This window comes from Protopterus annectens, chromosome 11.part0, assembly GCF_019279795.1.
Source record: "Protopterus annectens isolate FY-2018-M chromosome 11.part0, PAN1.0, whole genome shotgun sequence".
In the NCBI taxonomy this organism is placed as follows: domain Eukaryota; kingdom Metazoa; phylum Chordata; order Ceratodontiformes; family Protopteridae; genus Protopterus; species Protopterus annectens.
In genome coordinates, this window is record NC_056745.1 from 136896909 (window position 1) to 136919130 (window position 22222).

General features: G+C 39.3%; 1 protein-coding gene across 5 annotated transcripts in view; it reads left to right on the plus strand.

Moving 5' to 3' along the window:
* The window catches only part of LOC122815212 (voltage-dependent L-type calcium channel subunit alpha-1C-like), a 2602552-nt gene that overhangs the window by 732185 nt on the left and 1848145 nt on the right, over window positions 1-22222 (plus strand). For all 5 annotated transcript variants that reach the window (XM_044087523.1, XM_044087521.1, XM_044087522.1 and 2 more), the window contains exon 16: window positions 967-1096. In XM_044087523.1, the coding sequence (XP_043943458.1) occupies window positions 967-1096 (130 nt within the window). The remainder of the gene's footprint in view (window positions 1-966; window positions 1097-22222) is intronic.

Sequence of the window (22222 nt, forward strand, 5' to 3'; positions counted from 1 at the left end):
CTTTATTAACATGCAGCTTGTGGTGAAATTATATTGTTTGATATGTAGTGTAAGCATTTTAGAAACTGGAACATTCTGATGAGGTTGGCTCAATATAAAACTGAAATAGTATACCAGACTGTTGTTTCTTCAGCTCTTTACACAGTTTTCTTGATTTTTTTTTTGTACCATCCGCCCACATACTTCAAAAACCTCCTTTGTCACATTGTTCTTGTGAGTTACTTGGAATGTTATTAAGACTATTTTGGATTTTTTATTGACCCTCTACCCTCTCACATCCCCTCTACCCTCTCACATCAGCTATAATTATGATTTTCCTGAACTTCTGATAGCATATATCAGATCATCCACATGCATGATAAACCTATTTTGGGAACACCTGGGTTTATTACATTTTCTTGTGTATTTTTTATGATCAACTTGAAAAAAGGTTCCGTAGCAAATATGAATAGTGGTGACATTGAAACTACTGTTGGGAACCCCTTCAGAAGTTTTCTATTCATACAGAGAGAAGCCTCTGCTTGATGAAACAGGGCCCTGACAATATTGATTTATTCAGAGAACTGAAGCCCATTTCATTGTTTCTGGGGCATTGGCAGAGTCAAGGAGCAGACACATGGACCCTGCTTTGCTGGGTTAATGTTTTAATAATAAATGTTACAAGTACAGACTTTGCAGATTTTATTTATACAGAATAAATTTAATTCATATGTAGCTTAATTCCATGCATTTGAACTCTGTTGTGTTTGTATGTAGTAGAACTGATGTGTATAACATTTTACTGTGGGTTATAGCTTCTGTGTTACTACTGCAGTGTAATAGTTGCAGACACATTGCTAAGTGCATAATCAAATTGGATGTTTACATTTGGTAAATGGGAATGAGCAAATGTTCAGACCAGAGTAAAGTTGACAGAAAGTTTTTAAACAACTAACTTACATAGAACTTTTTTTTTCTTTGTTACAGAGTGCGGGTTCTGTGTCACAAAATTGTCAACAATAATATTTTCACAAACCTCATCCTTTTTTTCATCCTGCTGAGTAGCATCTCACTTGCTGCAGAAGATCCTGTCCGAAATCCCTCGTTCCGGAACAAAGTATGCAAGATAATAGTGATGGCAAGCTGTGCTGCCTGTTGTGTCACTTGTATATTTTAAACTGCTGTTATTCTGTCATAGTGCTATGTGTTGTGTTGTCATGTCTGGGGAAAATGAGCACAGAACAACATTTTATAGCCTTATTCTCTCTGATACTATGGCTGATGTCTGTCCCTACTAATACAGTTTATATATTAAGAGACTTATAAGTAGACAAAGAATGTTTACATATATTTCTTGGGTTAACTCAATAAGTATTAAATCTGTAGAACCAGGGTTTTTTAGATGACAGTTCGCAGCCTATGCTGAAATATTCTTGCAAAAGGGTTACACAACAGATTTGGAACATGAAATTTAGACTATTTCAGTGACATCCAGTTTCATTAAAATGAGGAATTCAAATGTAAAACTGAAAGCTATGGGGTGATGGATTGCACACCTCAGGGCTATTTATTTCTTTATTTATTATTTACGTATGCATTTTTTTATTTGTTTAGCTGTGGAGGTGTATTGGACCAGTAAGTTCCCCTTTTTTGTCATTACTTAGTTACAGTAATGCAGACTATCACAAAAAAGATAAATAAAAAAAAAACACGTGCAATACAAATTTTAAACCAAAGCAAACACGGAGCATTACTGTGCAAACATTGGAACAAACTAAATTATCAGCAGTGTCAGTACTGTTCAATAGAATTTCAGAAAATATACCATAAATGAGTAGTTAGATAATAAGTAGAACATTATAAGGGGAGATGTATTACTGATCCAGCGGAGCCGCATTTAGACTGATATTTCAGGTAAGATAGGAACTGCTCAGAAAAATAATCAAAGGCTAGGAGAACATGAAAAGTAGCCACTGGGGAGTTCTGTATGCAAGAGGTTAGGTATGAAAAAGCTATAGCAGCACAGACTAAAGAGATAAAGGCAGTAACAAGAGTGAGAGCAGAAAAATCAAATTATTTAAAAGGCCTGGAGTATTTGTTAATATTAAGTAGGTAACATAAGGTCTTACGTTGATCTGTGAAAAGAATTCTGTAATTAGTGTGGCACTTATTTACTGATTTGAGTTATTCAAAGAAGAATTGGAAGTCAACCTGCCTGGTTTATTGTAATGCAGTAATAGGTTCATAGGTAGGTACTAGGCTATCAGCCTGAGGGCCAAAGCAAGCTTAGCAAACAGTGTATTGGCTTTCGCCACCCATGTAGTGCTAAATTCCTGCCCCTCTATCGAGCAGAGCCCCAGACATAATCCCAGGGGTGAATTTACTTTCACCCATCCACTTATCAAGGTTTTTCTTGAAGAGTGCTAATGATGAGCTCTGCTTGCTGTAGATGGGAATTTTGTTCCAGAGCATGGGAAGTCTCTGGGACAAGAATCTATCCCTCCAGCATGTCCTATTTATTGTTGTGGTGAGGTTTAGGTCCCTAGAGTGTGTAGCTCGGGGAGATTGGGATTTCTTTAAGTGGAGCATGTCCATTAATTCCGGGTTTGACATGGCTTTGTATGTTGGACAGAGGTCTCCTCGGAGTAAGCGGTATGCGAACGAGTAAAGTTGGAGTTTCTTGAGTCAGTTGGCATAGGGCAACTGTTTGAGGCCAGCAGTCCTCTTGGTGAGGTACTTTTGGGGCCTCTCCAGTTGTTGTAGGTGTCTTGTGAGGTACATACCAAATGGGGCATTGTATTCAATGTGGGGTCTGATAAGTGATGAGCAGAGGGGGACGATGACTTTCTTATTTCTAGAGGCAAACCCTTTTGTAATTAGGTGGGCCACGTAGAAAGATTTTCTGACCACTGTGGCAATGTGGTTATCGAAGGAGAGGTTACTATCCACTTGGGTCCCAAGGTCTCCTATCACACTTTCTGTGTTAAATGAACTTCCCCCTATTTGGTAATTCATGGGTATCGTGTTTTTACCAAAGGGGATAAAAATGCACTTTTTGGCATTTAGCTTGAGGCCATGATTTTGAACCTAGGTGTCTGTCTTGTTGAGGCCCTTTTGCAGGATGTCTACGTCGGCAGGGCAATCGATAATGGCACCCAGTTTGCAGTCATCTGTGAACTTGGTTAGCCATAGACCCTTGGTGTTCGCTTGCACTTCGGAGAAGTATATACCGAACAGGAGCGGTCCCAAGACTGAACCCTGGGGTACTCCACTTGTCACTGGTTTGGAGTAGGATCTGGAGTCTGCAGCTCTCACCATGTGTATTCTGTCTGTGAGCCAATTGGCCACCCATCTTGTGACTTAAGGGTTTATGTTAAGGTTGATGAGTTTATCTATGACTCCTGAATGGGGGATAGTGTCAAAGGCTTTAGTGAGGTCCAGGTAGGCTGTGTGGACCACCTTGCCCTCATCTATGGCCTTGCTAACTGTTTCAAAGAAGTCTACCAGGTTTAGGAGACATGATCTACCTTTCACAAATCCAAATTGGGTAGCATCCAAAGTTTGGAGGTTACCAATGTCTTTGTTTATTAGTTCCATGATGATACGCTCCATGGCCTTGCAGACCAGGCTTGTCAGGCTAATAGGTCAATAGTTCCCGGGGTCTGTGGTGGTTCCTCCTTTGTGGAGTGGAATAACCGTTGCTGTGCGCCATTCCATGGGCACACAGCCTGTGGTGAGGCTGTGATTGAACATGGAGTTTAGGTGTGGGGCTAGTTCATTTTGGAGTTAGTGTAAGACGCAGCCTGGGATGTTGTCCGGTCCCATGGATGCTGTGTTTTTGGCTTTAGAGAGTGCCATTTTTACCTGTGTGTTTGTGATTGATGGGGCTCTACAACCATCTGGTATAGTTATAGGCCCATTGGGGAGTGAGGGGGGCGTAAAGTTTGCACTGAACCTATCTGCCAAGATATTGGCAATATCTGTTGTCTCTGTATATTTTGCGCCATTCTGTTGTAGCTCTGTGCAGATCAGGGTGTTGCCATGGAGATTCTTGACATAGCTAAATAATGCCTTGTGGATGTCTTTGGTATCCGTGGCAATTTTTCTTTCAAAATTAGCTTTGGATGATTTAATGAGAGATCTTAGTTTCTTACTGAAGCCCGTCAGTGAGTTCCTCCATACCTGGGTTTTTACTGTCTTTTGCAACAGTTTCTTCCTTCTGTTGTAGAGTTTGTTAATGGCAGGGGACCACCCGATTGGCTCCTTTTTTTGGAGGATAGTGCCTTGATTTTGTTGGAGATAGCACGATCCATGCACTCATGCAGGTGCTTGTAGAGTGTATTTTTGTAGGATTCAGCAGTCGTGACTGTATTGACTGTATTATCCATCTGCGGGGGCATTGCATAGTTAGCCACCTCAGTTTTGAGTAGCGTGAAGTTCGCTTTGGAGAAACTTTTTACGATGGTTTCCTTGTGTGGGGGTGGGGTCGGGATGTGGATATCTAGGGTGATTAGTTTATGGTCTGATCTAACAAGCAAGGAGTTGATCTCGGGCGTTGAGCACCGGTCACCCATGTTGGTAATGATCAGGTCCAGAATATTGTTTCCCATGGTGGGGATGTTGATAACTTGATCCAAGGCATTAGAGTTTATAAATTCCAGGAATCGTTGAGCAAGGGGATTAGTACAAGAGTAGTTTTCCCAGTTTATGTTAGGGTAGTTGAAATCACCCATTATTATGGTATTTGGTTGGACCCTCATTTTTTCCAATGTCCCCAGGAACGAGGAGTGAGGGTCCTGGGTCAAGGTGGGGGATCTATAATCTATAACAAGCTACAATTTGGAATGCATTTTTGCCCAGGGTTAGTTGCACTTGGATGATTTCAGAGGCATCGTGTTTTGCAACTAGCCTGGAGGTGTGGATGTCCTTGATGAAGATGGACACACCTCCGCCCTTCGTGTTTCGGTCCGGGTTTTGTGGCCGAAACGTGTGGTATGAATTATAGCCTGGTAGTGCTGGGGTGCTCTCGGGAGCCTTGAACCAGGTCTCAGTCACTGCACAGATATCGATGTTCTCCGTTTTGAGGAGTGCCTCGAGTGAGTGCATTTTAAAGTTTAGACTCCTAGCATTGAGCAGCATTGCCCTCAGTTTTTTGTCATCTGTAGTTCTTATGGTGGTGGGTTTGTTTTTTGAGCCTTGCCTAAAAAATGCACTATGGGGGTGGCAAGAGCCTTGGCCAATATCCTGAATCCCAGCGGTGAAAGGTGCAGGCCATCTCTAGCGAAGCATCGTGGCCTGTCAAACATGTCATCCCAGGCAGACAGATACTGGATCCCCTTTGAATGACACCATAAGCTTAGCCAATTGTTGAAGTTGATCATCTTATCCTTGTACTGTGGTATCATTCTTGGTGAAGGCAGGATGCTACTCAGGGCTAGTACCTGCCTGTGCTACAAGAGTGGAGAGCTCTTCCATGTCTCTTTTCATGTAGTCAAGGGAGGTATGTCTCAGGTCATTTACACCAACATGGACAATGACAGAGTCATATTCGTACTTGCCTTGTATTGACCTGAGTGCATGCGTTATGTGGTGGATTCTGGCACCCGACAAGCAGCTGACAGTAACCTTCTCTTTGTCCAGCCTTTTGAGTTGGATGCCAGTGTGTCTGACTATAGAGTCACCTATCACTAGTGTGTTGGGTATGTTGTTTTGCCTTATGGGCTGTGTTGTGTGGCACACCGAGTTTGTGGGCTATTTGTTGTTTGGGGTGTGTTGGTGGGAGGAGGTTGCTTGTATGTCTGCTTTGGAGGTCTCTGTTGTCTAGGCAGATTTAGATTTTTAATCAGAGCCTCCATATATGTCTTGGTGTTACTGTGTGTGGATTTTGGAGGTGTTGGTTTAGTTGGTCTATGTGTAGTGAGTGGAGTGCTGCGAGTTATTACTTTCTCCTCTTGATTGTCTGCTCCAGCCTTGGTTGGAGAGAGCTTTGCCTCTAGATTGGCTGTATAAGTGCATCTCTCACAAGTGTTAGTGTTTGGTGGTAGGAGGAGAGGGTTGTCTGTGTACATGAGGCAGTTGTAACATTGCCTCAGGATGCCCAGGTTGATCAGGTAGGCTGAACAGTACACCAGGAGCTGTCTCTTGGACATGCCTGAATAAGTAGTAAAGACTGTTTGCTTTTGTTAAGTGGGGAAGTAGTTGTCAAGAAGGGAAGTATATAGACTATTCCCTTCTGGCAGATGCGAGGGTTGAGTGCTGGGGATTATTTAGTGCTGCAGCAGATTTAGAACAAGTGCTGGGCTAAAAGGTGTGGGTCTGAGTGCTTTAGGCTGAAAGACTGACAAGTTATAAAGGAAAAACTGAAGAGCAGACTTAGTGGAACTGGGGATAGTTAACCCTAGCTAACTGGCACAGCGCGGTGCACAAAACCACGCAAATGCAGGTTTTTATAGCAGAAAGATGAAAGGGATAGAAATTAGCCCAAAATGGCCAATAAACTACACATTCTTAGCTGAAAACCACTCCTTCAGGGACAGATAGGCTGCTCAAAGCTCCTCACTCTCACTGGTGAACAGAGAAATTTCCTTCTATCCAAGTAAGGTATGGGCAACACAGAAACTACAATACAGCCCTGGATTCAGCAAACCCTGAAAACTGGACTCTACTAGCTTCAGAAAGGCGGGAAACAAGTGTAGGATAGCTTATTTTTTTTGGGGGGGGTTTTGTTTTTATTTAAGAAGTTAAGGCAGTTAAAACAAAATAATCACTTTAAAGTCCAGTAAAACGGCTGTCACACTTGAGTGTGTCGCCTACAACAGTTAAAACAGTTTAAATGCTCACAGAAGCAATTTTAAAAGTGCAAACAGTAAGTAAGTACAATTAAACAGTTGAAATAGGCTTTTTAGTATCAAATAAATGCAAGAAACCGAGGGTTTAGGCGGAATTAGCAATATCTAGCAAATAACAAGCCAAAAATTACTTAAATCAAACCAAAGTCTCTCTTTTCTCCTTCTTCTGTTGTAGGACTCTGTAGGTCACCTGGGCAAGTTCTTGCTGAATTGATGCAAGCGCAAAAAATGTGCAAATGCAGGTTTTTACAGCAGAAAGATGAAAGGGATAAAAATTAGCCCAAAATGACCAATAAACTACAAATTCTGAGCTGAAAACCACTCTTCCAGGGAAAGATAGGCTGCTCAAAGCTCCCCACTCTCACTGGTGAACAGAGAAACTTCCTTCTATCCAAGTAAGGTATGGGCAACACAGAAACTACAATGCAGCCCTGGATTCAGCAAACTCTGAAAACTGGACTCTACTAGCTTCATAAAGGTGGGAAACAAGTGTAGGATAGCGGTAGTTAAAACAAAATAATCACTTTAAAGCAAAGTAGAACGGCTATTGCACTTGAGTGTGTAGCCTACAACAGTTAAAACAGTTTAAATGCTCACAGAAACAATTTTAAAAGTGCAAACAGTAAGTACAATTAAACAGTTGAAATAGGCTTTTTAGTATCAAATAAATGTTAGAAGCTGAGCGTTTAGGCGGATTTAGCAATATCTAACAAGAAACAAACCAAAAAAGTACTTAAATCAAGCCAAAGTCCCTCTTTTGTCCTTCTGCATTTGCCAGCAATAGCAATAATATCACAGATACAGTTTCACTTGTTTGAAGTTGTTGAGCATTTTTAATAAATCTGGAGACTATAGTTACAAGGGAGCATCCACATAGTGGTAGGGGCATTTGTTTACCAATAGTTACTCTGTCCTGCTTGGTTACTACATTGGAGATCATATGTTATCACTAGGGATATGGTTTTGTTGTTCACATTGTGATTGTGGGTGAAAAATGCTGGTGATTTTTTTTTATAATTAATGCTATTTTTGTTCTTTTTTTTTCTTCAGCGGTATGATCTAGTTTTCTTGCTTCTACTTTTCTTAACATTTTGTAATGAAGTATCCCACAGGATCAATACTTCTTTATTTTCAGTATTCTTTGTGGTTCATATTTCTAATGTGTCTTGACTGCTTTCATGTTGTAATGTTCTTATTTATAGATTTTTTATGTCTTTCAAAAGACCATCAGCCATAAATATATCACAGCCAGCCACAGGGTAAGCAGGGTCTACAGTTTGCAGTTTTGTGTTGCAGAACCTGCTTTCACATAAGGAAACCATAAGGAGTTCTGAAATGCATGTGGAAACTATGACTCATATACTGAAGTCAATGAAAAAGGAGTTTCTTAGTGGCAGAATTCTCATTGCTTAACAAAATGAATGTCTTTTGTCTTCCATTCATTTCAGCAAAATCTGATAACATACTCTTCAAACTATGCTTGGGGATTCCACTTCATAACGTTTGTCTGTATAGGATTACTGGTGACTGCAAGATAAATCTTTTCAAATTAACTTGAAAGAGATGAAAGCAACTGTAAGGGCACTGTATGTTTTTCAAGACAATTTTGACCCAACACTCTTCAGATTAACACAGAAAGCACTGATATGGTGCATTAGCAGATGGGGTGTGATGTGGGCAAAAGATCTTAGCACCTGTGTACTGAAATTTTGTTAATCTGGTATTGGGCGGTAAAACATAATATTTCCTCTCTACAAGGGCAGCAAAATCTCTTAAACACACAGGTGGCAATTGGTTTCTATAGACTTTCCACAAGTAGTGAAACTCTGGGGTATGCCAAAAGTGGATTTTTTTTTTTTTTGCTGTTTATCTGAATTCTCAGCTTCCAAAATTTTTCTCCATAATTTAGCAGCATATCTCTTAGAAGGTGATTTATTTCCTCCATTCTTTAAATTCATTATCTAATATAAGCCTTCCTTTCAATTCTTCTTATCCAGGAAGTGTTTTTAAAGCCATGGAGGATAAAATAAGACTTATTCTTGCTGCTTCTGCTTGACCAAGAAAGCCTTAAGTCCTTATTTAATACTGCATTTAAAATTCTCAGATGTCACCATGTCGAGACTTAATTTATAATGAAAAGTGAATATTTTACTTCTATTTGAATCAGTGTATTCTAAAAACTAAAGTATATTTCATGGAAATCCCTTTTTTTGATGGCAGCCACTTCAAGGAGAAGAATTTCCAAATTGAAACCATTAGTGCACAAAGCAAATACCCTACACAGTTTTTCTGCAGTAGAGAAAGGATATAAATGAAAATGATTTCTTTTACACATACATTGTTTTGGTTGTGAATCACACACTTCAGCTACTGGTTTTCTACCCTGTTTACTAAAATGCTGAAGACCACCTGCTGCATACCTTGGATACTCAGAGGCTTTTCAGGTAGTATGCAAGAAGAACTCACTCTTTTAGAAACTCTAATCAGCATACGTGTGCAGGTTATTTAGAAATATTTCCTCTCAGGAAAATTAAGATGGAGGAACCTGGACTGGTGTCCATTATTTAAGAAAACACTATAGGCTAGTTGCTCATGCAGGAGATAGAGCATGTTTGGTGTAGCTCTGATCCAGGGAATATTCTTAATAGTCCACTTCAAAAGAATGCGCTAATACAGATTGTGAATCTTCCCATACATCATGATTTAATGCTATAGTTGGCATCCATGAAGTAAGGTACAACTGCTGTATGAAGTACTCACCTTAACAGCAGATCTTCAAGGAGTAAACTGCACAGAAGTTAAGCTACCTTCCCTGTTTTTCACATTGCCCCCATCCCCTGCAGGGGATGAAAGTTTAAAATAACAGCTTGTTTTCATATGCACAGCTGTGCTGAACACTTTTTATGCCTGTTTTCTTGAATTATTAGTATACTGTTTATATTTATTTAGATATACATATGTATAGTTACATGCCACAAGCATGCATGATATCTGCAAATGTTTATGGTCTCCAAGATGTGAAGAATGCACATACCAGTATAGGGATCCTTACGTTACCAGTTGTTATTACTTACACTGGGATGGCACCACTGCTGGCCTGCACAGTTACAGAAACAGCTGTAGTATGAAGGATTAAACAAGTGCAGCTTCAATAATAAGCAAACCCAGAATTTATGATTTACTGCTGCAATTACATCTCTTTGGAGATATGTTGTGAATACCTCACACAGCTATACATTTCTTGGCTCATTTAGATACAATTTTCTATATTTCTTGGGGTGGGGGTTGATTCACTCTGAACTCCCCAGTCAAAATGCCTCCCTCCTTCTTAGGAACTGCGGTATATCTTAGAGAGAAAGTGTGTTTATATGTACTCATGTGACTTCATTGTGGTATTTTACTATAAACTCTTTTTTTTTTTTTTTTTTTAGCAAACCTATGTCTTTGCTTGGCTTCATATTTCTATCCTTGAAAACATTTTTGCTGGTGGTCATTATTTTGCCAGATCTTTTTCCAAATTACAGATTTCGTGGCAAGTCTGTTTTGATACCCACCACAAATTACTCTGTAAACTTTCTTCGAAATTTATATTAAATCAGGTCATTCATCTTTTTTCTGTTCAAGTCCAGCCTTGAAAAACTGTTTTGGACAAACTGGATGTTATAAAGATAATAAGAATTAATGATTTTTTTATCTTCATTTGCAAAATGGAGGTAAGGAAATATTATTAACAGACAGATTGCATTATTATAGCTGTGTGGCTTCATCAAGAAGTGTTATTTCTGGAATAAAAAACTCTGACAAAGACTTAGTGATACTAATTCTCACCCAAATCAGTAAATGGTTCTGGTGATTGTTTCAGGGGTCTGCCAGTTGTGATAACTGTACTACTGGAACACAGACGGTCTCTGACACGGTAACATTTAAGTATGAACTTTCAGTCAAATTGTAGAGTAGGATTAGAACAAAAAGTACTTACAGACTTGTGTAAATAATCCCACTTTCCATCTCATTTTGAAAAACCAAGTATGTGCTGTCTCAGAAAAATGTCTGGTGATTGAGAGATCCTACAAAGATAAGTTAGTAGTGTTGGATGTTATGTAAAGTCATTCATTTGAACATATCTTGGTCTCCAAAGCATTTACCTCGAATCCCATAGTGCTCTGTGGTTCTTTAATTATTTCCTCTCTTTTCAGATGTCTTGAATTAGTACCAGACAGAGTATAATTTTCTGTTCTCTGTACTCTGTCCTTAGCTTGTCAGTAAAAGACTGATAAGATGAGATTCAGCATGACCACTTGAGGGTGTTCCACTCATGTCAACAAAGAGGGCTCCAAGGACAAAAGAGTGGTCCCAAATGATGCATTGAAGCTTTTGGCTGAGAGATTCTTAAACATCAGGTGTATACAGAAGAAATAATTAACTAATTATTCAGATACCATTGGAAATCCAGATTCATGTGTGATTCTTTTATCTTATCAAAAGATAGATAGTTCAATGCATTTTGCTAAATGGAACATTTAAAAACCTAAAGTTAATGATTCTGAATTATTTACGACAGGGTTGTATCATATCTTGGAAAAAATCACAGGTTGTGCAATGTGTGTCTGTTGAAGCTGAGCTGTATACTGATGTGTATGGATGATGCCTTACACACACACAGACACACACACACACATATATATATATATATATATATATATATATATATATATATATATATATATGTGTGTATCTATGTATGTATAGAGTTGTAGTGAAAATCATTGTTGTATCACAAAATGAAAAGAAGAAAACATCCAACATAATACAGCAAAGAATCACATGAATATGCAAAATATCTAACAAAGTGAACATTGCGAAAGGAAGGCAATTTCCTTTTGCAGTCTTTACACCAAAGCCCTCCATAACACTTGCCTTTAATTTCTTTGATTAGTGGTAGTATTACAGAAAGATTTTTTTAATGTAAACTGTAGGGTTAGTTTCAGGTTTAGAAGCAGAATTATGGTTAGTGTTAGAACATATTACTAATTTAGTGTGGGGGGTTGAAGCCTATCTTTTTTCTTTTTCTTTCAGCTGTTCCCATTAGGGGTCGCCACAGCGGATCATCTGTTTCCATTTCTTCCTGTCCTCTGCATCTTGCTGTGTCACACCAACCACCTGCATGTCCTCTCTCACCACATCCATAAACCTTATCTTAGGCCTTCCTCTTTTCCTGTTACCTGGCAGCTCCATCCTTAGCATCCTTTTCCCAATATACCCAGCATCCCTCCTCAGCACATGTCCAAACTAATGCAATCTTGCCTCTCTGGCTTTGTCTCCAAACTGTCCAACCTGGGCTGACCCTCTAATATGCTTATTCCTAATTCTATGTACCCTAGTCACACCCAGTGCAAATCTTAACATCTTTAACTCTGCCACATCCATCTCTGACTCCTGCCTTTTTGTCAATGCCACTGTCTCCAACCCATGTAACATAGCTGGTCTCAATACCCTCTTGTAGACCTTCCCTTTCACCCGTACTGGTACTCATCTGTCACAAATCACTCCTGACACACTTCTCCACCCACTCCACCCTGTCTGTACTCTCTTCTTCACCTCTCTTCCACACTCACCATTATTCTGAACTGTTGATCCCAAGTATTTAAACTTATCCACCTTCACCAACTGTACTCCCTGCATCCTCACCATTCCTCTATCCTCCCTCTCATTCACACACATATATTCTGTCTTAGTCCTGCTGACCTTCATTCCTCTCCTGTCTAGAGCATATCTCAATCTCTTCAGGGTCTCCTCAACCTATTCCCTACTCTCACTACATATCACAATGTCATCTGCAAACATCATACTCCACGGGGACTTCTGTCTGATCTCGTCTGTCAACCTGTCCATCACCACTGCAAATAACAAGGGGCTCAGAGCTGATCCTTGATGTAATCCCACCTCCATCTTAAAAGCATCTGTCACTCCCACTGCAGATCTCACCACTGTCACACTACCCTTGTACATATCCTGTAGCACTCTTACATACTTCTCTGTCACTCCCGACTTCCTCATACAGTACCACAACTCCTCTCTAGACACCCTGTCATATGCTTTCTCTGAGTCCACAAAGACACAATGCAACTCCTTCTGACCTTCTCTGTACTTCTCCATCAACACTCTCAGAGCAAACATCGCATCTGAAGTGCTCTTTCCTGGCATGAAACCATACTGCTGATCACTAATCATCACCTCCCTTCTTAACCTAGCTTCTACTACTCTTTCCCATAATTTCATGCTGTGACTGATCAATTTTATCCCTCTGTAGTTACTACAGCTCTGCACATCACCCTTATTCTTAAAAAATCTGTACCAAAACACTTTTTCTCCACTCCTCAGGTATCCTTTCACTTTCCAAGATTTCATTAAATAATCTGGTTAAAAATTCCACTGCCATCTCTCCTAAATACCTATGTCATCTGGACCAACAGCCTTTCCATTCTTCATCCTCTTCATTGCTATCCTTACTTCCTCCTTGCTAATCCGTTGCACTTCCTGATTCACTATCCCCACATCATACAACCTTCTCTCTCTCTCATTCTCTTCATTCATCAGCCCCTCCAAGTACTCTTTCCGTCTGTTCAACACACTCTCCTCAGAAGGGTGAAGCCTGTAAAATCTTATATTATTTCTTGCAGGGCTGCCAAAAAATATAGTAATCCTACGAGACGAGAATATAAATTCATTGGAGCAAAAATCTATCATTTAAATAATGCCTTGTTTCAGCTAGGTCTGGTACAAATAGAAAGACAACCAGCTAGACACAGCCTGATATCTGAAAATTATACTTGATTTAATTTTCAGTAACATTCGATATAGGCATCTTCATTTCTCTGTACTATGCAATAGCCTCAGTAACCACTGTCCTGTCATCTTTTACTGGTCCTTCAGGACACAGAAAACCCCACTGAATTATCATAGGCAGGATATTATCAGAATCTAAACAAAACTCACTTAATACATAGAATAATACAAAATGTTAATTGGTCATTTATCTGTACTCAAACAAATGCTAGCAGTGCTCTAACTGACTTCATTAATACACAGTCTCGAATACAGAAAGCCATCTTCTACTTGCACAACACAGACTTAAAGGTCAGTCCTGCACCTGGATAACAAATGACATTAAAACCCTAATGAAACAGAGGCATGGCATGGAGACAATGGAAAGAAAACCCATACAATGAAACATTGTACCTGAATTCCTTGAACTCAGAAGAAAATGCCAGAATTGCAGCTAATTCCAATAAGCATTCCACTTAAGAAAATAGCAAGAGGTTCTCTCATGCTGTGCTAAATACTTCTGAAAAACAATGAAACAACAAAATGGACAGATTGTAGATTCAAAGCACATGGCCCTTAACCCAACCTCTAGGTCCAAAAAATTACATTTATATTTTCCTATAGAAACTTCCGACTAGAAACTGTTACTACAGTGGAGAATTTACTTCCATCCCAAATTCCTCTCAAGTAAGTATTTAATGAGCCGCCATGGTTACCACTCCCTTCACAAATAGCTAAAGCTAAACAGCACTTTGTGGCAACATTTAACAAACTACAGCCTGTTTTTTTTAAAATGGCAGCATCTTTTATTGCCAAACAACTTATATGTAGATCCCTTATCTTACTACATCATCACTATAATCATTCTTAAAGCATTCAGTCATAATCCCATTACTCAAAGTAGGAGCCTCAAAAGATTGCAAAGACTACATGCCCGTTTCTAACCTGTGCCCTTGTACAAGCACAAATTTGGCCATATAAATAACTGTTGCCTCCTTTATGGGAAATAACACACCTTCTGTAAGCATTTCAGTACTATGACTGTGCTTTACACTGCCACCGACTCAATTTACTGCAATATGGACAATGGTTTACTGCTGGACTCTTTGCAGATTTAACAACAGAATATGAAACTGTGAATCCTACCTTTCTGCTCAACCACTACACAAAGTCAGTTTTGGACTGAATACTGTCCAGTGGTTTAAAACATATCCGGAAAACAGAATTTTCCAGGTACACAGCATCAATATCCTATCTAATATAGGTACATTCAATATGGGAGTACCCTTGAGATCAGTCCTTGGTCTCTTACTATTCCCATTATGTATAAATAAATTAGCTTATGACCTGCCCCATATCACCATGAATATATATGCAGGTGATCTACTAATTTTAGGGTCTATATTAGAACATTGAAGTTTCAAAACTTCAAATGTTCTAATATCGACCCCTATTCAGCGAAAGCTGGAAATATCGAAACAACAGAAAACCAAATTTTTTCCTAGGGAAATAATTCAGTTGTCCGTTTCTGTTGCTTTGGTATTTTCAGCATTGTGGTGGAAAGTTACGGGTCGGGTTCAGGTAAGTGTGTGATTGAGTGCAGGTTAGGTTAGTTAGGGTTAGGGTGCGGTTTTGGTATGTGTGCGATTGTGTGGATGTGAGGGTTAGGTCGGGTTAGGTGAGTTATGTTTAGGGTGCGGGTTAGGTATGTGTGCGATTGTGTGGACGTGAGGGTTAGGGCGGGATAGGTGAGTTAGGGTTAGGGCACGGGTGAGGTGAGTGTGCGATAGTGATGGACCTTAGGGTTAGGGTTTGGGTTAAGATAAGTGGATAGTTAGTGGTGTGTGTATAGTTTAGTGTAGGGTTAGGTGTAAGATTTTAGGTGTATGTGTGTGGATTGCTGTTTGTTTGGTGTGCTTGTGTTGTGTGTATGTGTTTTGGAACAGCAAATTTTTTCCCTAGGAAAAAATTTGCTGTTCTGTATGTTCGATGTTTTCAGCTTTCACTGAATAGGGGTCGATATTAGAACATTCGAAGTTTTGAAACTTTGATGTTCTAATATAGACCCTAATTTTATTGGCAAATAAAACCCTTTTTGGGCTTCAGTACACATTATACTACAATTTTACTACTCTCTGTAACCAGCTAACAGCATATTAATAATTTATCCCCCCAGAAAGTCTGTAATTATCAAAAGCTGGCTAGACTCCCCCACTGATAGTAAGGGTTACTTCAATTAATCCAGTACCTAATGTTACACAGCAAAAATGTCTAGGAGTCCTCCTTGACCCTGCCTTAACATTCTCAAGGAAATCTGACAACACAGTCAACAAAATGCATTCACAACTAAAACGTTGCTACTACATTTCACAATTATTATCCCCAAACTGCAAAGCAGTCTATAGCAAGAAATGTCCTCATTTCCAAACTACAATATTACCTACCTTTATTAATACTTCACTCTAGCACCAACACACAAAAAACTGCAATTATTGGAAAACAAAATCTGTCATTTTGTACTTTTGCCTGATAAGCATATCCCTTACTGTGGTGTGTTAAGGAGATTTCATTGGCTACCGGTTACTAGCTGAACCAGTATTCTACTCAGCACTTGTTCAGCATTACAATGTTGGGTCAGTACTCCTCCACATTAAAATCAACCTTACAAATTAGATAACCATTATACTCCGAGGAGAAGCCAAGATGATAGCATTACCGTGATGAGGGTAAGGCCAGCAACGTGTAATCAGTCACTTGAGAAATGTATTTACAAATAGTAGTAGATGGTGCAAAACTAAACTGAAGAAACATCTATTAGATGAAACTGCCTTTATTTGCTTTTGTGACACTGGATAGATTGCTATAGGCTTAGTGTAACTGAAATATGTTCAAGTACTAAGAGAACTCCACCCTGTAAATAATGTAAATATTGTACATAGTTTCACATTGCTCAAATATGTGAATATTGTTGTTTTTTGCTACCCCTTTTCTATCTGTATTTATTTTTATATGAATTTTTGTTATCCTATAATGTATGATGTACTTCCTCTTTTGTTATCAATTTTTTTATGCAATTTGTAATTTGCTCCTCAGGATCCTGAGTCCTGGCTGTAAAGTAAGAATTTACTAGTTCACTTTCCCTGGTTACCAAGTTTTTCTGCTTCTTCCAGAACCCCAAACAGCCTTAGATTCAGTTTTTGTTTTGCCTTATCTTCCATTTCTATTATTACTTCATCTGATCTGGCTGCTTTGCTGTCATTCCTGCCCTGTCTTGAATCTTGAACATTTTGTCTGTCAGGTTCTGTTGTTTCTAACTGGTCACACAAACACTCCACCTTGTTGAACATGGCCATTCAACATCACTTCATATAAAAATAGAACAGACCAGTCAGATTTACTAGTTCAATCTGTTGCAAAACCTCTCTTCGTTCTTTATCAGTGAAATGCAGCATATCTTGGCAGTCCGTTACCAAGCCATGAGCAGCTTCTGTTATAATATGCCAGAAATTACATACAATCCATTTTTTCACTGTTGATCAAGAGATGCCATCTTTGTTCCAATAACTGCCCAAATCTTTGTTGAATCTAAGTGGAGCAGTTTGAAGTTGGCTTTAAGAGCACCATGCATGTGTTACTTGCCTGCTGCTGTTTTAACTGTACTGGCATTGTACCAAAAGCTGTTGTCTCAACCACTTGCATGTGAAGGATGGCTTCATTATGACTGTTCTGCTGGTCTAGTCTAACTTTATCATGGACAGGTACTATGTAGAAAGCAGTTCTAAGGAAAGACCTTTAAAAGAGAACTAAGGTACTGTCAACCACAGACAGAATGTACCACACTCCTCCACTCCCTATCAGGCAGTCCAAAGCACCAAGAAGAAGGAAATGTAGCAGAAGCAGGGGTGCTTACAGAAAACATTATTTGATCTTGCCATAGCAGGTCATCTATAAAAATCACCCGAGAGGCTAGTCTCATAGATGTCCTTGTAAAGGGTGTGAGTACTGCCCATGTGATTTTAGTTTTCCAGGTGTGTGCTGGCATGCAAAGCGTCACCTAAGATATATGGATCCCAGATATTATCAAAAATGGCATGTCTTCACTTTGTTAGGATTGCTTCCATTAGTACTTCCTTCTGGCAGACCTACTAATTTGACATGATACTGATAACTTACCATTTCTTCTTAGACTGGCTGTAGAGCTTCTGCTTTAGTGTGTTAAGAACGCAGGGTTTATATGCATCTCATCCTGGTTGCAGAGAACTGTGAATGTTGAAATCTGGACCTCAGAAGCTTTAGTAAATTCATTATTTAGTTAATTAATTTGCTTGCTTATTTATTTACTTGGTGAATTTACTGATCCTGTAAATGCAGTATATCTAGTAATCTATGTTTATATGCTTTCATGTATGTATCTGTTATGTATATATATATATATATATATATATATATATATATATATACACACACACACACACACACACACACACACACACACACACACACACACACTAGGCAATTTTTTTTCAAAGTAGAGTAGCTATTATGATCAGCATTTTGGGAGGTATGGGGGGACTGGAATACCTGGAGAACACCTACACAGTGACAGGGAGAATGTGCATATTTTTCATAAATGTGAACGGAGGTTAGGACTGAAATCCAAATGCTGGAACTGTAAACCTAAAATTTTAGAAATAAAATCACCATTCTATCTGCATGTTTATGTGAAGTTCTTTAGAGTCATCCTTCAGGCCCTGGTGTTCTGTCTTAGGGTACTGACTGGATGGTCTCTTTTGACATGTCTGAGATTTGCTGCCATATCAGATTGCTGTTCTACCTTTGCATTTCTAGTACAGACTGTGTCTCTATAGACGTTTTTACAGTTTTCCCCATACAAATTTCTTGTTCATATCTTGCTTCCTGGTATACCTTTATCTGAATGACTGTTAGATGGTGGCCTTGCTTCCAGGATCCTGTTTTGGTATACTTGATTTGACCTTTGCCGTGAATGATGTCTCTGGGGAGGAATATGTCTTCCTTTTTTGTAGTGCAGAAGATTGCCTTTACTGGAGCAGAGCTGAACATCCTCAAATGTAGTTTTTTTTCCTCACACCTGAAAGACCGGGATTTGTTCAGTTGTGTTGTTACTATGAAGTGGTGTGAGGCTTATATACTCGTACTGTTGCTGGAGTAGATGCTATCCGTGATTTTCACTGTTGCACTTATGCTGCTATATGAAGAGGCACCAGTAGATGGTGAACTGCTGGTGACTGCATAATTATCGTTCCTTTCTGACACTGCTTCTCACTTTGGACCCTGGCTGCTGCTTTTTAGACAGGTCAATATTAGAACATCAAAGTTTCAAAACTTTGAATGTTCTGATATCGAACCCTATTACGTGAAAGTTGAAAATATCGAAGCAACAGAAAACCAAATTTTTTCCTAGGGAAAGAATTTGGTTGTCCGTTTCTGTTGCTTTGGTATTTTCAGCGCTGTGGTGGAAAGTTACGGGTCTGGTAAAGGTAAGTGTGCGATTGAGTGCAGGTTAGGGTAGTTAGGGTTAGGGCGCGGGTTAGGTATGTGGGTGTGTGTGTGTGTGTGTGTGTGTGTGTGTGTGTGTGGACGTGAGGGTTAGGGCGGGTTAGGTGAGTTAGGGTTAGGGCACGGGTCAGGTAAGTGTGCGATAGTGACGGAGCTTAGGGTTAGGGTTTGGGTTAAGGTAAGTGGATAGTTAGTGGTATTTGTATAGTTTAGTGTAGGGTTAGGTGTAAGATTTTAGGTGTATGTGTGTGGATTGCTGTTTGTTTGGTGTGCTTGTGTTGTGTGAATGTGTTTTGGAACAACAAATTTTTTCCCTAGGAAAAAATTTGCTGTTCTGTATGTTTGATGTTTTTAGCTTTTGGGTAATAGGGTTTGATATTAGAACATTCGAAGTTTTGAAACTTTGATGTTCTAATATAGACCCTTTTTAGACACAAGGTACATATTCCTCATCAACTTGGAAGATTGATTCTTGTTTGATTTTCCTGTCCTTGTCCATTTCCTTATGGTGGGTGGCTCTTTGTTTGGTTGCAGGGTCCATTTCAGAGTGTTCCTTTGCCAGGAGATGTGAAGGAGCATGAGAAACTTATGCATATCAACCTTATAGTGATGAGAGCAGTACTACAGGTTGTATAAGAACAGAGAATCTTTCTCAAATCAAGACTATTTATCAAGAGTCCAGACAATCAAATAGTAGTGTGGTATCTGAATAAGCAGTGTGAATGTATCTGATTCTGCCCTTTCTGCCAGGAAGCAGTGCAAGATTAGAAGTGAATGACCTACCTATATGTTTTTCTGGTGGCTCTCCATGTTTCAGCAATTACATTTTTTTCACCATGGAAATGTTAAGTTGTAACATAAATCTTTTGCTACAGTTGCAGATTCTTCACAAAAACTTGTAGTTAGTCTTCCAGCTAACTTGATTCTTCAGAAATTCTGTCTCCTTCTGCAGAGCAGAGAGGAGTAAACATTTAAAGTATTCTCTTTAAATTGGAAAAAGATCTTTCTGTAACACCACATTTCTAACTCCAGCATCCGTGTAATTCCTTTTCTTTCAGATCATACAAGCTGAATGTCATTTTGGCTACATGCTGGTAGCCAATGAGCACAGGGCACTTTGACTTTTAATGATTATTCTTGATTAAGGGGTGATGGATACACCTGCATTTTGCTAGCATAACTTCATTTGTCTCAGCTCTTGAGTCTCTGGATCTCCTAGCAAACATTTTGGAGATCTTGGAAGCAGCCAGAAGGTTCTTTATGCTGCTAATATATATCAGTAAATAATTGTTTTGATTTTTTTTTAATTTTAGCATAGAAGTATTCTCTTCACCCTGTATGTCTTTCTTTTACAAATGTTCAGTCTAGACCTTAGTCATACCTGAGTTCATATTAGGGCATAATGACCTCATGGAGAGCAGACTTCTGGCTTACCATAGGCTGATTAAGTGATACCTGATGAAGGGTGTCCTCCATTTCCATCTTCCTTGAAGAATCCACCCTTTTTTGAGGATTTGAATTTCATTTGCAACATGCTTGCTTACCTGTTCACCCATCTACACTTCAAGTCAGCTGGCTTTGCATACTTGAAATTTGCATTTTGGAAAACTTTATTCATGTAACCATTATCTCTAGCAGGTGCATTTCAGAATTCCAGATTTAATTTGCTAAAAACAGGATTTGGTGTTCTATAAGGAGTAGGTGTCTCTCAAAATACATTTCATTTCTTAAGGTACTGGTGGTGAAGCTGTTGCTTAATTAGTCGCTATGCTTGGCTCACTCAGCTGCCCTACCCTGCCCCCATTTCCCACACGCCCAACTACATCTACATTTATTCTAACCCTTTGTCACCTGACCACTCCCTACAGCCACTTAGCTGCACCTACCCAAACCACACCCCCTAACTTTCTCCCTATACAATAATCCCACACACAATAGTATCTACCATACCTGTATACCATTCAACCCATTAAGCACAGCACTACTTACATCCAAATACCACTTCCACACACTATGCAAGTCTTACTAACATCTCTCCTTTTAACCCTCACAACCCTAACCTATATTACATACATACATACATACTAACACACCACTACCCCACACCACCTACCATACAACACATACCTCCACACCTGTAGTAACCTATATAAACTTCCCAATAGCTCCCACTTTATTTAATGACAACTCAATACTACACATACATAAGAAGTACATTCCACTATCCTACACTAGAAAAATATCATTTAAAAAACACATAGATATAGTACAAACAATCAAACTTACACTACTTGTAAGGAAATGCCTCCTAACCTCAGGAGATATTCACCCAAATCCAGGGCCATGCAACATCATGCCACCTACCAAACACACATCAGATCTACTTATCATCAATCTTAACTCTTGGAGTATATCAAACAAACTTCCTCACTTACACGCATTCATAACCCACTACTCCCCTGACATTCTAACCATAACAGAGACCTGGCTAAAACCCAGCACCCAGAGTGAAGAAATTTTCCCTCCAGGGTGTAATATCCTAAGACTAGATAGAGTTGGAAAGAAGGGAGGGGGTGTTGCAATTCTCTATAAAAACAGACTTACTCTCCAACCTCCTCTACCTAAATTTCATAATGCTGAGACCTTAGGCTCTGTGCTACTGCTATTAAAGAAAAAGAGCATCAATATTCTTTGTGCTTATATCCCTCCAGGTAATAACTCTCCAACAATTAAATAAATTCTACAATGGACAAGGGACAACTACCCACAAGAGACTCTTTTAATAGGTGACCTAAATACTTATTGGCTAGCCTGCAACTCCAAAAACCCCACTAACCACATCAACCTATACGGATTCTCTCAACTCCTTCATGAAACCACTAGAGTAGATAAAAAATCCCAAAAGAAATCTATACTAGATTGGACACTGGTATACTGCCCTGAACATAATTACCAAATAGGTTGTCTACCAGATGGACTAAGTGACCACCTCACAAAATTCCTCCCACGAAAACGCACAAACTTACCCAAAC